General features: G+C 48.9%; 2 protein-coding genes across 2 annotated transcripts; both read right to left on the bottom strand.

Annotated features, from left to right (window-relative positions):
- Positions 1-4,815: 4,815 nt before the first annotated feature.
- Positions 4,816-5,818, bottom strand: L3040_002336 (uncharacterized protein; the record flags this gene model as incomplete). The annotated part of the gene is made up of 2 exons (XM_007289765.1): positions 4,816-4,935; positions 5,009-5,818. 2 exons carry the CDS (start codon positions 5,816-5,818, stop codon positions 4,816-4,818), a joined length of 930 nt encoding a protein of 309 aa, XP_007289827.1.
- Positions 5,819-9,398: 3,580 nt separating this feature from the next.
- L3040_002335 (uncharacterized protein) lies at positions 9,399-17,490 on the bottom strand (the record flags this gene model as incomplete). Its single annotated transcript, XM_007289766.1, has 14 exons — positions 9,399-11,204; positions 11,279-11,407; positions 11,492-11,528; positions 11,588-11,652; positions 11,729-11,905; positions 11,966-12,060; positions 12,112-12,190; positions 12,239-12,332; positions 12,448-12,503; positions 12,577-12,606; positions 12,808-12,833; positions 12,882-12,937; positions 12,998-13,370; positions 13,431-17,490. The coding sequence occupies 14 exons, from the start codon at positions 17,488-17,490 to the stop codon at positions 9,399-9,401; spliced, it is 7,083 nt and encodes a 2,360-aa protein (XP_007289828.1).
- Positions 17,491-17,631: the final 141 nt, after the last annotated feature.

The following is a 17,631-nucleotide window of genomic DNA, read 5'->3' as shown; positions in this document are numbered from 1 at the left end:
TCCTCTTCCATCTCGTCTCTCGGATATACTTCTTTCCACCTGTCTTAGCATGAAATCAAGGACTTAAAATTCTCTTCAGTGGAGCAACGCAGCGGAAAGTTCTCGGGCGTTTGCAGAGAGAGCGCGCAATCGGATTGCTTTAAGCAGAGGATACGCAGGATTCCAGGAAAGTACCTCGAACCTACACTGCTGGCTATACAACCCACGATACACGCAGACACGCAGCGGAACGACAGTTCTAGCCCTCTGCCAGTATTCCCGGCGTGCTCCGCCCTCGAACTGGAAACCAAGAAAGCCGGCGAGTATTGAGCAAAGGTGGTAAGATTGGAGTCTGCTGAGGCCTACAATTTTCCCGATCTTCTTCGCCGCGATCGTTGGAAGAATGAAAAAATCTATTACTAAATACAAGCTGGGAAGGGGGGCTTTCTGTCGATGTGGGTAAAGAATGGCTTCCTAGCAAATAAACTCAGGAGGAACACCATTTTGGCTTGTTTTGCTGTTTCTCGGAAGACTCTTTTTTCCCTTCGCTGCGAACGGCACGAACATCGGGACGTCCTACCTCGAGGAGCTATATAGTTGTTATCGCGGATGGCTTGGCGCGCTCATCATCTCAAGTGTCTAATTATTCCTCGCTGGTTCCGTCGGCTTAAGGCTGACTTGTATGGCAGCGGATCAGATGTTTTAGAATATTCCAGTGCAATGTTCGCTCACGATCCATATATGTTGGAAGCAGCTGGACGATGGAAATCGACGACGGATAGACTTGAGAGGTCGCGATACATGGAGGGGATGCGGATTTGGCTCGAGGACGTGAGGGAAAGGGAAGAAAGAGCTTGGTCGAATAGCGGGACTGAAAGGGAAGACAGAATATGCGGTCTTGATGATATTTCTTTCTTTGGTTAGCGCAGCATTGGTTTGATCAGAGGACTTCGCATATGCCATGCCTGTTGCTTTTTCGAGACGAGAATGGAAGGAACATATATCTTCCAAGCCGTCTTGATATCCGACATGTATTTAAAAAGCAAAAGAAGAATAGACGTTGTGATACATTTTTCTACTCTCGGCACCGATCATACTAATATATATCAAAAAACAAATAGCTCCGGCGAAACTTGGCCACTACCTCCGGAGCTACGGTGACTACCCTACAAGACCTGCCTCGCTAAAGACGCCGTCGTTGAAACAACTACTAAATAAATGCTTTATATTTCAAAAAAGAAATTGGAAGCTCAAAAAATACCGCACAAAGTGCAAAAAAGAGTTCAGCCAAGTCGATGCCTACATCTCTTGTCGTGTTTGTCGTGCTTGTCGTGTTTTATTGACCCGTTCTTAACCACTGCCCGGCTCAGAAACGCTTCGAAGTTGTTGATCCACCACACCAGGTGGTCCGTCAAGAGAGCACATCTAACTCAATTGCGGCTACTGGATGAAAGTTGATGACCTATCGGGGTATATGAATCACATAATAAAATCAATTAGCCGCGTACCGAGATATATGTGGCCGCTAACGAAGCGATTTACGTGATGGATAGGTAACTAGTAAATTGTTTGATTCTTTTTAATTCCCGATATGATATAAGCTGTGCAGCAGAAAACATACCTACATTTCAGTTAAAAAACACCCTAAGCTAGACCTATATCAGGCCCTTCCGGGCTTTGAATCTCGACGGCGGGTGAAGCTCAGGATCTTCAGATATCGTATACATTTCCACAATATATACATACCCAACCCATACCTAAATCCCCTTTGTGTAAGATATAAAAATATCCAGCTTAAGACTCCCAAATCAACGCCGTTCGCTATCATATGAGAAAACCTAGAGACGATATTGCAAAAATGCTTCGCAACCTTTCGCTGCCGCTCAGATTTTCTCTGCTGATGTATATATAGAGCGAGCAGACAGTAACAGATCAAACCAAGGCAGTATATTCTCAACTAAAAATCAATCATGTCCTTAACGGACACAGAGAAGGATATTTAATTTCCTGCCCAAGAGCCCTTCCTCCTCCTCCCCCCCATGGCCAACATCCGTTACTAGTACCTACTTATACATGCCACCGCCCGTTTGTCTCAACATGATATATATGAACAGCAAAAAGACTTCTTAATAACAACAGCTACATCAGATTTCCAAAAATATCCGTAGTGCCAAACTAGTAATAAGAGCCCCTAGCTCAAACCGATGCTGATATTCGCATACCCTTGATGCGCTTATGAATCCATGAATCCAAGTTTCTCTTCTTTTCGAGGGAGGGTTTTTTTTGCCTCCCTTACCGAAAGCAGCAAATCTCTCTATCTGGCTAAGCTCCAGCCTCGAGCGGATCACACAAGAGTACAACATCGAACGGAAAAAAACGTAGATACCATCGAGAGAGAAAAAGAGAAAAAATCCGTAACTGTCCTCCTGACAGTTTCAAAACTGTTCAAAGCTTTCAAATTCTTAACATCATTGAAATCTCTACCCCCTTTCTCCTCCCCATTCAAAACTCAAAGCCGTATAAGATCTAGTTCAGATAATCGAGGAACCAATAACCATATCCATCTAGCCTAGCGTAGCCTGCGAGCCATACACACACATATACACATACCTGCACCACCTATCTACCTCCCCATCTACCTACCTAATAAACCAAACATTTCCAGCCAAGCTACTTAACCTTCCAATAACCATCCAACCCCTCAACCTCCCTCCTAAGCTCTCTCTCCATCCTCTCCAATAAACCCATTCCCATCATCATCATCATCACCATCATCACCACCACCATCACCATCACTAAAACCCACAAACCCATCCAAGCCCCCAGATCCACACTCTCTTCCCCTCCCATCTCATCTCATCTCAGACAAGTAACCCATTTTTATATCTATATCTATCCCTACTCTACCCTACCCTACCCTACCCTACCCTACCCTACTCTTTCTTTTCCTTTTCCTTTTCCTCTTCCTTTTTTTTTCTTTCTCAAAAAGAAGAAGAAGAAAAAGAAGAAGAAGAACAGAGATACGAAACCTCAAAGTGTGTCATTCATTTTCTATATTGGTTTTTTCCTTTCTCTCCCCCTCTTCTCCCCCTCTTCTTCCCCCTCTTCCCCCCTCTCTCCCCCTCTTCCCCCCCCCCCCCCCCCCCCCCCCCTTTTTTTTTCTTAACGCATTGAAAAGAGTTTTTTCATGTAAAGAGAGAGAGAAATACATACATATATATATATACATACATACATTCTCGTCCTCCCGACGAGGCTCGCTCGCTAAGGTGGGTCTCTCTACACTCATCCATCCATCCATCCATCCATCCATCCATCCATCCATCCATCCAGACTGAATGCCGTTTGTTGTAGGATGGGAAGAGGGGAGGGGAAAGGAAGGGGAAAAAGGAAAGAGACCAAAAAAAAAAAAAAAAAAAAAAAAAAAAAAAAAAATCAATTCTGTCGTGCGAGAGTGGAGAGGGATACTGTAGATAATCCTTTGAGGTCCTTTGGGGAGGGGAGGGAGGGGAAGGAGAGGGAAGGGGAAGGAGAGGTTACAGGAAGGGAAAGAGAGGTGTGTGAGAGGGGGAGAGAGAGAGGAGAAGGGAAGGGAAGGGAAGGGACGGGAAGAGAAGAGAAGAGAGGAGAGAAGAGTAAGAAAAGTTATAATAAAAGTAAAGGAGAGAGAAGAAGAAAAAGATGTATCCATTTCCATGCACATATCAAATCAAATGAGTCCAATTAAACTAAGCTGTCAGGTCCGTACAACTAATTAAGGCAAAAATAATTTATCCACAAGACTCCCTCGCCCCCCCCCCCCCCCCCCTTCTACCCTTCCCCATCTACCATCCCATTTTAATTCCATCCCATTTAATTCCATTCCGTCCCATTTACTTCCATCTCCCCTATCCCATCCCATCCCATCCTATCCTATCCTATCCTACCCTCTGCCCACGCGCTCCAGAACACCATAACCAAACAAAGAAACTGTAACGGAAAACACCAGCCCCCCCCCCTCCATTACCCCCTCCCCCCTTCTATCCGTCCCCTCCTCCTCATCAAGTTCCGCCGGGTATATAGCGCCCAGTAACAGCATTCCGTAATGACAAAGTGCTGTCTCCGTCCTCCTCCCAACCTTAAGCAGCCAGCCGACACCAAAAACCTCAATTACCCCACCATAGCAAAGCATGCTTCCAACCGCGCACCCACCCACACACCAATCCTCCCCTTTTCCTTTCTTTTCTTTTCCACCACAACAACACAGCCAGCCACACGTTTTACCCCCGGCAGGCTAAAGACATCCAAATTCCCGCCGGCGGAGGAGGGAAGAAACAGGTATATCGATCGAATCGGTACCACGTCCGACAAGTGTGTGTATATATAAGAATAATGAGAATGACATGAGGTATGAGAATGACATGACGTATGAGAAGTCGAGGAAGATATGTAAAATGACACAAATTGTATAGAGGTCAGGGGATAAGCAAACAATCAGTCAAGGTACATGGGTATACTCCGCGTTCGTTCGATAGGGAGATGGTGCGCGCCCCAGTCGCGCAGGTGAGTGAGTACGCGTCGTATATACGTAAAAAGAAGTTGAGTGTATATATGCACATGTATCAGTCGTCTGTACAAGATTAAATTGGCGAGTGGACCTCAGCCGGATTTTCGCAGGGGGAGGTTCTTTTTCAAGAAAGGTATGGCGTAGTCGAGTTTGAAGAGTGCCGTCCGTGAGAACGGCAGTAGATTAGACATCCATCAGCGAGAGAGGTGTCATCAGCTCAGGGCGAGCTTTCAATATTCCGTGTCCCCAAGATCAGAAGCGGGCTCAGCCTCTGCCGGGGACGCTTCATGTTATAATTCACTAGCCTTCTCCTTGCACGCCGCCGACGTGAAGCCCGTGCCGACCTTTTGTGCCACAATGCGCCACTTCTCCTGCTCGTAGTCGTGCAGTGCCGTCCGGAGTTTCTGAACCTGCAGTCCCAGAATCAGCTCAAGATCCTGCTTGCGCATACTTAGGGAAATCAAAAGTCAGATTGGCACGTACCGTTTCCTCAGTCCACTGTGTTGTTTTAGCCTTCAGCTTGGTGCAGTACCGCACCTGCAAGGTGCCTGAGGATCGCCCGGGAAAGAACTCGGCAATTTGTTTCCAGGTCAACGACTTGTTCTCCTTCAGATCCACTAGCAAACTATCGTCCTCGGGAGTAAACTTTAATTTCGGTCCGCGAGGCCGAGGCGCAGGTTGTGGCATCCCCTCCTGCCCGACCACGCTCGGCCCAGTCACGGAATCATTGTCGCTCATCCGCGGCATCTTGGAGCGGTGCCCTTGGTTCGGCAGGGCATGGCTGTGGTATTGCATCGGTTGCGCATCGTAGCCATCTCCTCCCACCATGGACTGCGGAGGCATTTGCGAAGACATGCCTTGCATTCCTACCATCTGCATTTGCTGCCCGGTGAGTCCTTCCATCTCGGCTTCCAGATCATCGGGACGCGCCCTCTTCGTCCCAGCTGGTTGCTGTCGCCGCGGGGGCCCGTACGCCATCCCCTGCCCACCACCGAACGGAGGAGACTGGTGGTGGGCCATGGGATGCTCGGTGTATGCCGAGTGCTGTTGCTGATGATGTTGTTGCGCATGTTGCTGCTGCTGCTGCTGTTGCTGGTGCTGGTGGTGGTGATGATGCTGCTGCGCCGCAAGATGCTGCTCGTGTAGGGGCGCGAGGCCCTGGGCGCCCACGTGCTGGAGCTCTTGTACATGGGAGGCATAACCGCGTTCTTCGGGATGAGCTTCTGGATGTGCAGCAGCATAGCCGATATAAGGATCGTGGCCTTGTTCGTGGCCTGGCCGATAGCCAGACATGCATGGGATCTGCCACAGCGAACTGCTCTCGCAGATCGCTGGGGGCGGTAGTACTACCTGCTGGATCACCGCTATGTGGTCGCGCCAAGTAAGGTTTGCTGTTGATTGCTTGCTGCGTTGCTTGTTGGTACTTGTGTCGTTGGCGAGATGGTGACCGTTTTGTTGGGTATACGCCGCGGTGTTATAGGTCTTGCCTGATCACAAAGCCGAGGAGGGCGTAGGACCGATCCGAGTCAAAAAACAAAACAAAAGAAAGGGTTCAATATTTTCCTGTTGTAGTGAGGAACACTGGCCGTTCAGTACGTGAACGGAAGATAGGCTGTGAGCCGGGAATGAGCGTGTCGAGATGCCGTAGAGAATCGGAGAAAAGGGCACGCCTTTGCATTATATCTGCCGGCTGATCTTGCGGTATCCTGGTGTTGAGCAGAAAGTCGTAGATAGGGTAGTAATTAAACGCGCGGGATGGTCTGGAGAGATGCTCAAGACACGCCAGTGATTCGCCATGAACGAGATGGAGCATGTAAGCAGGAAAATTTAAAGGACGGTTGACATCGGACGGATTATGCTCTAAGTCATCACTCATCTCTCATCTCATCTCAGACCAGATTGGGAATCCAAGCAGAGGAAATCCCAAGCCGGCAGGATGCAGGAAGAGTCTTGACAAGCGGGGACAACGAGGAAAGTTACGGAGCGGCAACAAGGGTGGTGAGATGGAGGGGGTAGGACATGGGTTTTTTCCTTCTTCTCTTTCTCCTTCTGCTACTCTAGGCGGCGGGATGGAAGCTTTCATGGAAGGTTGGAAGGTTAAAAGCATTGGCCCAAGGCCGGGGGGCGGCAGTGGAAAGCCCCTCCTGAATGGAAGACAGGCATTATCCGGCAATGGGCAGGAACAGCAGGGAGGAAGGGCAGGGCAAGGCAGGGGGTTAGATACCGCCATGGGGGGAAGGGGGAAGGGGGAAGGGGCGTAGTTTGCGGCTGTGGGAGAGGGTTGTTATAGAGATGAAGAGGGAAAAGGAGGAGGGGGAGGAGGTGGGAAGAGCAGGTAGAAAGAGTAGGTAGAAAGAGTAGGTGGATAGAATAGATAGCTGGCTAGGATGAAAACCTCAAGTAGAAAGAAAGGGTACCGTCAGTGAAAGGAAGAAAGTCTCGGAAAGCCCAGAGCACGCATGATTCAGGGCTGTACGGAGTAGCTGTACTCGCTGTAGCCACTGGCGACAGTGACAAGCGACAGCGACAGGGAACGTCTGGGACCGCTTCGGACCCAAGCAGCGCAGCGACCACAGGCGAGAGATTTGCATCTTATGCGCAGGGATGGCCAATATTAAAAATAGAAAAAGACATACGTAGACGCGAATCATCAACGGGCGATAGGGCAACAACAGACGACGACGGAGATGACAATGTAATGCTTGCAGCGCCTGAACCAGGCCGGGCAGAGAAGCAGAGGAAACAACAAATTTCAAGACGACAACACCACGATAGAGAAAAGATGATTACCTGTTGCCATGCCGGCCCAAATTTGGTTGTCATGCAGCTGGGCCAGAGCCAGAGCCAGAGTCAGAGGCGAAGCGCGACGCGCTTCCTGCCCTGCCCTGCCCTGCCCGGACGAGGCGACCAGCAGCGGTGCATGTGTTTGAGAAGACGATCAGACAAGAGGAGATCAAGTGGACGGCGTCTTGGTTGATCAAATCGGACTCTTGTCGCCGCGAGGAAGAGCGGATAGAGAGTCCAGATGGAAGGAGTTGAGGCACAGCTACGTGGAGGGGTGACACGTCCCGACCCCTTTCCTTCCACAAGACATAGTGGATTGATGATCCATGATGATCCCCGGGGTAGGATGCATAGTGCGGAAGCAAGTAAGCAAGCAAGCAAGCAACATGCAAATATGCAAACATGCCAGGGTGGTATCGGGACAGGAATAACCGGGCATGTATTTCATCCGTCCGAGCAGGGCAGCACAGGGCAGCGCAATACCTGAGCATAGGAACACAGCGATATATTGTAGCTATTGTCGCCCATCTTACATGAATAGATGTATGAATAAATGCATGCATACGAGTGTGTACGCATATGAATTTTCCCCGTAAATGAGGTTGGAATTGATTGAAAGCTCTGCGAACCCGTCCGCTCCGTAGGGTACCTACCTACTTGATACACAGTCAGTCTGATGAACGTCGATCCGGGGGGGGGGGGGGGGGGGGGGGGGGGGGGGTGGAATACGATACGATACGAGCCATCCGATACGATTACGAAAAGATCCGTGCAAGCAAGAAATTTTCCTATGGAGACGGGCTCGGGCCACGAAGAAAGCCCAGAGGCGAGGAAGGAAGGAATGAAGGAATTGAGGAATAAAGGAATGAAGGAAAGAAAGAGGAAGAGAGGAAGAGAGGAGGAGGGGAAGAGAGGAAGAGAGGAGGAGGGGAAGAGAGGAAGAGAGGAAGAGAGGAAGAGAGGAAGAGAGCAAGAGAGGAAGAGAGGAAGAGAAGGGCATAAAAATGTCCCAGTCACGTATATCTGTGATCGTGGTAAAATCCACTGTATAGATAAATATATACATGCTGTAAAGCAAGTTCCAGTCGTGAAAGGCCACGGGAGCAGGTAAGAAAAAATCTGCTCCTGAGGCTTCCGCCCAGCCGCATGCACGCCCGGTAAAAGCCCGGTCGGTTACGAGCTAAAATGTCTGGCTTTTCTAAGTACTACTACTACTACTACGTACTACTACCGCACTACGTCAAATTCTAAAAAAAAACAAACATGTTAAAATCTTGTTTCTAGATCAAAGTATAACAAGAAAAGAAAAAAGAAAAGGATCGCCTTTGCCCTTGTCTTCCCTGTCGGATCCATCGGTTAATCTATCTGCTACATCCCCACTTAGGAGTCGTCGGGTCGAAACTACTAGTACCTCCAGAGTATATACTGCCTGTTCCCTATCACCCCCTATTCATAACCCCTTCCCCCCAACCCCCTTCCCGCTGTTCACATCCCTCTCATTGTGCAGTGGTCGGATGCATGGCTCACTATGTACTACTAGTAGTAAGATAGATATCTCCCTAACTACTGCATGCCTCCCTACCTACCGGCGCATCCGGTGAATGCAATGCCGAAGAGAGACCAGAAAAAGCGTTACTTACTCGTTACTCTACCGGACTTCACATTGAGAAATCTCTGCAGCTGCATCTCGGCCCCGGGATCAAAAAGCCGTCTTTTCTCCATCGCCCTTTTCTTCATCGTTGTCGGTCCGAGGCCGAGTAAAACAGGTACTACGGCCCGGCGTTTAATTGCAACAGAATCTGCATCATCTATGTTGATCATTCAGGCACGTGGGCTTGCTTCGCCTATGCTCTCTCGATCTAGGAAGGTAGAAAAGAACGAATGCTTGGATTTATGTTATGCTTATACATATGTTACATTTATCGACGCCATCCTCCGACCAAACGCCATTTACGACCACGATCCAGATTTGTTAATCACAACATGTTCCACCACCATCGCAAAGCAGAGCCAATTTCGCTCTCCCCCCCCTCCCTAAACCCGACCCAGCAGCGATCCTTTGAAAGCCTAGACACCTTCCCTGAGCCCATCATGCGAAATTATCATCATGGTCGGCCCAGAGATCCTCCATCTCTGCAAAACTCTGAAAGTGGATAGGTCGGTGCTGTTCACTGTAGAACGGCAGCGGCGTGTCGATCTTAACGTGCACCGGCTTCTTCTCAATACTTCCGAATGCGCTTCCCATAAAGCTGTAGTTCCAGTAGTTGTTCTCTGGTACCAAGAAGTAACCTCGTATCTTGTCACTCAGCAGAAGCTGGCACTTCTCTCCCATGCTCGTGGTGAACCCTTGGGGTTGATCGCTGCCCATGTCCTTGTTCTCAGCACCCCATTTGTAGCCACTCGGAGTAAGAGCCCACGAGGAGAGAGATACACTACCAGGCGTGAAAGAAACCGTCATGCTAATCGTCTTCTTGTCCCATGACTTGTGCGCGTTCATGAGGCGAGCATGTTGAGTGACATCCATGGCACTCATGTAAGGCGGATCGTTTCCGGACACGGTGTGGATAATTCCCAGCGGCTCCAATTGCTCCAGGTATTCATGCTGTGGAAGTTGCTGAGGTAGTTGGATATCGCGTGTGCTTCCGATTTGAGGTACCATGACAATACATCGGATCTCCTTGACTTGGTCATTATCGGGAGGAGACGACCCGTACAGATAACCAGCGACTTGTACGCGGAGATCGGCGATAGTGATGAATCGTTTGAGTACGTTCTTCGGCATGATGTAAGTAAAGTGATCGTCCTCTTTGATATCATCAGATGAAATGTAGATGTTGTTCGCCCGAGTTCGAAGATTCGATGTCGCAATGGCACGAGTCCGCCATTCCGTCTTCGATGCAAAGGTTTGCTGCTCGAATTGGGAAGTTGTCGTGACAATGATGTCCTCGCCGTGGACGTTCTGGGTCTTGGTGGTGACAGCTGTGAGTTGCTGTTGCTCTTGCTGCTGCTTCTCAATCTCGGCGGCTTGTTGACGTTGCATCGATGGCGCACTGATTTCCATTCCAAGAATGATATCTCGTACCTCGCTACTCGTCAAACTGGATGTATTGACGTTGTTCTTCTTGCCGTAGTCGTTCAAGATGAGATCCCGTAGTTGTGTCTCGACCTTGATCCAATCTTCATCGGACAGCGTGGGCCAGATGTGGTGTTCTTGTGTGATGACTGTCTTGTCTGGTCTCAGGAGCAGCTTGGTCTTATCTTGGTTCACATGCAAAGCACGAAGAATCAGAATGAGACGCGAGAAAGCTGTGTATGAAGAGATGGACTTTAGCCATTCATCGTACAGGTTGAACAGCACCATCTGAGGCTCGGTAGCCCGGAGAATCATGTCACCCAGCTTCTCGACCTTCATTGCCGCCTGGAATGGAAGCTGCAACTCAGACGCACGGATCGAGATGTTGGGAAAATCGAGCAAGTGGACTTCGAGCGGATCAAGAAGTCCCTTTCGGGTGACGATCAACTGCTTAGGCTGTTCTTCCACGGGCAAAGATCGTATGAGGGCGGCAACTTCTTCAGCAGTCTTCCACTTTGCCAACTGTCCAAGACGCTTCTGACCAGCCCAGACACTCGTGTGGATGATTTTGAGGAAGAGCTGACCAGTACGCGGATTGAAAATTAGGATAGCACCATTGATTGGTTTTGTCGTCAAGTTTCCTTCGAAAGTCTTGTGAATCGTCACACGATAGACATTCGTGTCGTCGATAAACAGTTGAATCTGGTTGCTGAAGAGTTCGGAGTAGTTTTGCGAATTGAGGAACTCTTGGTTGCTCTCACTTGCGTAGAGCTGAAGACCCTTGCGGATTCTCTCTCGCAGGACGTACAATGCAGGATTGGCCTAAGACCGCGAAGTCAGTACTTTCACTGATTTGGGTGCAAAAAAGGAGCAATAGAGTAGGTGATTGGGTTTACCTTCATAATTTTTGCCATGGCCTGTTGAATCAGGGCTTTGAGACCAGGGAAGTATTGTCCATATGCAGAGTAGAGATTGTAAGCAAGGTCGATACCGATCATGAGACCAGTGGCGGATGGGTAGATACTCTAAGTAGCCGGAATATCAGCAGATGCTACCATAGAAAATGTTTCGGGAAGGAAGAAGCTATGTCTGAGACTAGGGTCACGTACCATAGAATCCGTGGTGTAGTCCAGATACTTGGCGCGGCTGAAAAATTCAGAGTCAGTAATTCTGTAGTAGGTGAGGAGGAACAGTGCTAGACTCACGTGTAGCGTTCTATATCATGAGAATCATAATCTCCATAGCGTAATTGAACGTCGACCCAGAATTTCTATTATCGGGGTATATTAGCTCCAAGTTTACAAGGCTTGGGGAGAAGAGTAAGAAATGATTTAAGAGAGACCTACGTTTGTGGTGGTTGGCTCAATGACATCCTTGGTGTCGAAGAGGATTGAAGGGCGAGTAACATTCCACTTGTGACTGGCAAAAAGTAAAATGTCTGCTGCGCTCGAATTCATTTTGTACGACTTCCGGGGGTGTATAGTCTCCTTCTGAACGGTTTCAATCCCCAACTGTTCAAGTTCCTGGAAGGGTGAGAAGTCAGTAAATGCTCGCTTTTAGAAAAGAGCCTGGGGTATACTGACTTGGTCAAAAACTTGGCACAAATCCATCACTACGGACTCATGAATCTTCTGCCAGAGATGGGCGCGGAAAATTTGAATCAAACTGATTTTGAGTGCTGCATAGAGATTAGCAGTTGAGTCTCATAGAGGGGTGGGGCACGGCCTACTTGGTATCTTTCCATGTAGAAATATACCAGTCAAGTCAAGTTGCACCTGGAAGCCGACGTAGACATTTGCTCGATTGATCTACACTTGTTAGCAAACTTTCAAGTTCCAGAGACAACGAATTAATACCGTAGGACTCCACCAAAGAGTGAAGCGTCTGTTTGGGATCTGGTTTAGACCGGATCTCTGGGCGTTGGTGAGTTTCTTGAACTTCATCGATTCCCTGAAGGAGCAAGTTTAGCAAACCATTTTTCCATCATGCGAGATTTGGAGACTTTGGAGGACAGTTTCCAAGGTCTCAATTGAATCACAGGGCAGGACAGGGCAGGATATCTTACTCAAAACCGGATGCTTTCTCCCAGAACAAACCTTCCCAAGATGGGAATGCTGTCGCCTGTACGATACGGAAGATCAGAATTTGTTTTATCGAAAATTTTTACGGGAAGGAGAGGATATTCTTTACGCACCTTGAACAGGGTGTGCTCGAGGATAGTTTCCTGTTAATCAATTAGCGATTGTCCTTGCGAATTTCTGTCTGTAAGCTAGTGGAGTAGGGCATTTGCGATTTAGATCACAGGCTTGCTGGCTTGTTGACCGTGTTCATCCAAAGCACTTCTGGAGAATGTCAAGATCTGGATCTAGATCTAGATCAAGAACCAGGGCGTTGTTGGTTTTACTCTAAAAAAAAGGGTTCTTACAACTCCACCAAGCGCCTGGATAGTATCTTTTACATGTCAGTTATGCCTCATGTATCATCGTAGGATTAACCAACCTGATCGTAGTTGATTCAAATTCCAGAGCTTTCCGTCATGACGCTGACTTGTCCACCTAGAAATCGGACATTCAGTAAATGCTTTGGTCTTTTAGGAATGCAAGGTGCTCGCTCACCAGAAAGGATTAGACTTCATCAGTTGGTATGTCTTGAACTCGGTTCGAGCTCGAAAACCCTTGTCGAAGCTGAGCGTGCTCCGGTCCTTTTGGAAAAGGGTGTTGATACGTGGCAGACCGCGGTCCCAAGAGTCCTCGAGGTCCTCGAGTGTGAGTCTTCGGTTTTGTTGGTTGGCCTCGAGGCGCTTCTGGGAGTATTCAGTCCAGACGCGCTGCGAGTCGATGAACTCCGCCTCCCAAGGAATGATGTAGCGGAAGATGTTGGGAATAAGGGTTTCCTCATCATGAGTCATGCCTGAGCGATAATGAGTGATGCCAGTGTCGGTTTGGGACGCCCATCTTTTATCTGAAGTAGGTATTAAGATATGAGAGCCTGTCATTGAAGGTCAGTATGTATCCGTCAAAAGCGAGGAGATTTCCGGAGGTGTCTTACCTGAAATCATACCCAACCCACCGAGCTCCTTGGGTGTATAGAAAACAGCAGGTGGGAAACGGGATGGCATCTTCGAATTCAGTCCAATCTTTACCCGGGTCTGGATCTTCGTCTCACACTTCACGATTGTATCGAGAAGCGCGACTGTGGAGACTGCAGCCTCCCGGTAGTAAGTGAAGAGGGCGATCAGACTGGTGTTCCACTTATTCGCAATCTTGGTGAAGGTCGTCGACCCCGAACTCATAAGTATATTTCTGATCCTGTTATTAAACTTGGCAATGTCCTCTTCGGTGACTTGGAGGAAAGCATGGGCGGTTCTCTCCTTGCTGGTGTTGTCAACCAAAGACCAGACGCTATCCTTGACGGGGAATTCATCATTCTGGTTGCGGATCTTGGGCAAGATTCGGACCTCGAAGCCAGACATGGAGAACAGAAGGTTAGGGTTGTCTCTGCTATAGACACTGGCGAAAGTATCGTCCCACTCGATCGTAGTGACAGATCTCGGCAGTCTGTTCTTCATGTCCCAGAAAACAGCGCGGCCCAAATTGACGTCGTGTCTCATGAGGCGCATACGTGAATCTCTGGGCCAGCATTTCTTGTTTCGATAGCCAATAACATTCTCGAAATTGGGATCCGGCTGTTCCGTCAAGAAACGTTGGATGAGATCTCGCGACTCTTCTGCAGTGAAACGGAAAAGTACCCAGATGCGGTCGATGTATCTGGTGTACAATCGGATGGGATGCCTGGTCTCGGTCTCTCGGTCTCGAAATTGCAGGAAGTCGTTTGGGCTTTGAGGTGGCCCCGCAATCTCGCTCGCACGCTGCAGGCCCAACAATAGAAGGTCAAGAACCAGACCATAGTATTGGAATACGAAAGCCGAGAACTGAAGACCTCGAATCATACCATAACTGTTGACGTGGTTCATGTCCTTGTAAGTCAACTGCACGTTGTTCTTCGAGGAGATGTAGTCAGCAAGATTGTGGTCCATGATGAGTCTCAAAAGACGGTTGAGAAGGGTCAAATCGATCTTCTCGTAGACCTTTGAAAGCTGTGTCTCAATCATCACATTGCACTCGCCGTCCGCAGTCTCCCAAACTTTGTCGAGGTTATTAATTCCTTGAGCCCACTTGTATGTAAGTAGAGGCGGTACTTCAGAATCGGAGGGCTTGATCCACGCTGGGAAGAGGTGGCGTTGGTCGGCTTGGTACCACAGGTACTGATCGAGGTAGGCATCGCTAATCTTCTCAACGGGCTCGATGTCGTAGACAGGGTTGATTGTGCTGTAGTTGTCGTTCATGTCAATGCCGACTTCCTTGAAAGCTCTCTGGGTGAGAAGGAATCTTTTGATTCTCTCCAAAGTCGTTCCTGGACTGTCGTAGGCCTGTTCAATAAGAGCAAGTTCTTCGCGCTGACTTTGGTTGAGTCGTCCTTTGACGGAATATGCTTCTCTGAGGCGTTCCAGGGCGAGGATGAGAATCTTGGTATCGTGCTTGTAGGAAACACTGGGAAAGGGGATAGGCGAGAATTTTCGAGATTCGAGCCAATGAACCGTGGTGGTGTAAATGGCCACGGCTTCCTCGGAGGATACGTATGGACCATCCTTCATGTAGTTGTGCTGTCGTTCTTGCTCAGCCTTCAGCCACAGCCGAGTCAGACGTCCCAAGTTCTTCTTTGCTACTGTCTTATCGACTGTAGCACCTCGGCGGATACGCTCTCTGTTGTAGTGTGCCACGGAAATCCACCAATCTGCTTTGCTCTTCACATAACGGAGAATTATGTTCTCGACAGCGGCGGGAAGACCCGGCACCTTCCAGGGAATGTTACTCTTCCAACATCTCCAGGCCTCCGACAGATGTTGCAGAACAGTGTTGACCTTGTTTTGCTTGATACCCTCGGGCATCATGTCCATCATATCGGCCATAACCGAAGCACGAAGTTCTAGATCGAAATGTGACTCAACACGCTGCTTGGTTACAGTCTTGGCAACACCCTTGCTGTGTCTGCCCTCGAACTGTCGGGAAAGTAGGTTCCCAAGCCATCTCTCTAGCAATGGGATGATTCCACGCATAAAGAATAGCCAGACTCTCCAAGCCGGAGCCCAGAAACCACATCCAGGACCCTTACCGACTGGACCGGAATTGAATCGGTAGTAGATCAAATGCTTCAAATCCTTGCAAGATCTGATCTGGTGCATAAGCTTGTACTTGTAACGGTACATCCCAGTCAACTGGCCGACGTGGTTGAAGGCATACAAGATACCGTCCGCAAGCTGGAAGGCATCTATGTTACTGAGTCGATATTGCACTTGCGCATCCACGATCAGCTTTGTCAGCTTCAAGATTTCACGCATAAGATGAAATGCGTTTCCAAACCGTGACTTCTTCCGCTCCTTGGTGGTTAGAGTCTTGACAGGCTTCAAGTTGAAATTGTAGTCGAGATGTAAATATGTCAAATTCTTGCGATGGATCAACAAGTTGAGCATATTAAAACCCTGCCGGCAAACTTGAAGACCAGCTTCAACCCAGTCGATGGTGGTCTGTTGGAAGAATTTTGTTTGCTTCAGTGACTTCATCAAGCTTTGCTTGTTCTGCGCTTTTGGCTTCTTCTTGTGAAGCTCATTAAGAACATAGGTCTTGAGAAGCTTCTGGTAGGATACTCGGACCTTTACTGGCTGGCCCTGTGGGCAATGCTCCAAGTACCACTGCTTTACTAGTGGTACATCCTGGGCTCTAACCATCTTTCCTGATCGTCGATCGAATGGAAATGGAGCCCACCACAAGGCAATCGCAGAAGCAGTCTCGTTAGTGTAAAGGGTTTCGTCTGCAAGGAAAGGCTCAACATCATCTGGGAGCTCAAACGCATCCTCCTCGGGCTCCTCGTTGCTGCCGAATCCAAACAGCTCATCCTCGTGGCTGATTGTGATGTTTTTGGGTGCTACTGATCTGGATGAAATCGGGTTGATGACCGGGTCGAAGTAGAAAGCTGGAAGGCTTGGGTCCTCAGCGCGAACGTAGACAATCTGGGGGTGTGAAAACCAAGAAACTTTGACGCTTCGTGGCAAAGAATTGTACAAAAATGGAAATGCCACTCGGTATTCAGTCCGAATTGGCGCGCGGAATATGATACGGTCGATCGCATTAAACTCTCCAAAGTCCTCGTCGTTTGGATCAACGTCCTTATACAAGGGCTCAAATCGAGGTCCTCCAGGAATCGCAACATTGAGAGCCTTTGCCGTTTGGAAGCTATTCAGCTCGAACATATGGAAGTAGTTCTTGTCAACAAGATCACTAAGAAGCTGGTGACTCAATCTGTAGAGGGTTGCCATCTGGGGTAATGTGAGGTTCCATTCCTTGTAGCTGGGGCCATTGACATGCGGTGTATCGAGCAGAGGTCTGTTTTCGTAAAACCACTCAAATACTGCTTCGTCTTCGCCGTCGTCCAGTTCCATCTGGATGGGCTCCGATGGTTCGACATCCTCGATGTTTTCTGACCAGGAAAGAGGAGGCTCTTCGTCATCGAAAGGTGGGAATCGCATTCGTTTGAAATGTCTTCTGTCGCTCTTTTCTCTCCTCATACACACCCACATGGTCGCCCATTGCGCATGGAATACCGGTTCGATAACTCGAGGGGTCTCGTTGACCAGTGTCAGGCATCCATTGACGTGGTATAGCACCTTAACTTCTCTTGCAGACTCCCACGGCATGGGCATGTTCTCCAAAAGCTTCATGACAGCATGGGGCATATATTTCAGAGCTCCGAGGTAACTGCGTTTGTCGCTGCTGAACTTCTTCTGTGAAACGTCTCCAATATCCTTCACGATCTTGCGCAGATGCTCGGGGGGCATATCAGCCTTCTGCGTCTCCACGAATCCTCCTTTTCTCTTCTCTCCGAACCGATTTCGTTGCGTGCGCAGCCATTCCTTCTTCTTCTGCGCAAACTTTGCTGTATGGGCGTTGCCTGGCCGGTATCCAGGCGGCGGGGGAGCTCCTGAGGGGGGCGCACCCATTGAGGGCGGACCAGAATTCCATCCTGGGGGGGGAGGTGGGATAGAGCTCGACATTTTAAGTGATTGATGTCGAGGTGTCCAACTCCTGGTGGCGAGTTTAGAGGCGAAGGATGCTGGCGCAATTCAGAAGTCGCGTCAACAGATTTCTCGGTCGACTTCAAGGCTCACTAGTCAGGAGGTAGGTTAGCTCATTTA

The sequence above is a fragment of the Drepanopeziza brunnea genome, assembly GCF_022702325.1.
Source record: "Drepanopeziza brunnea f. sp. 'multigermtubi' strain 214-2 chromosome Unknown ctg3, whole genome shotgun sequence".
NCBI lineage: Eukaryota > Fungi > Ascomycota > Leotiomycetes > Helotiales > Drepanopezizaceae > Drepanopeziza > Drepanopeziza brunnea.
The sequence above is the reverse complement of the archived record's forward strand: the minus strand, read 5'-3'. Positions and strand labels throughout refer to the sequence as shown.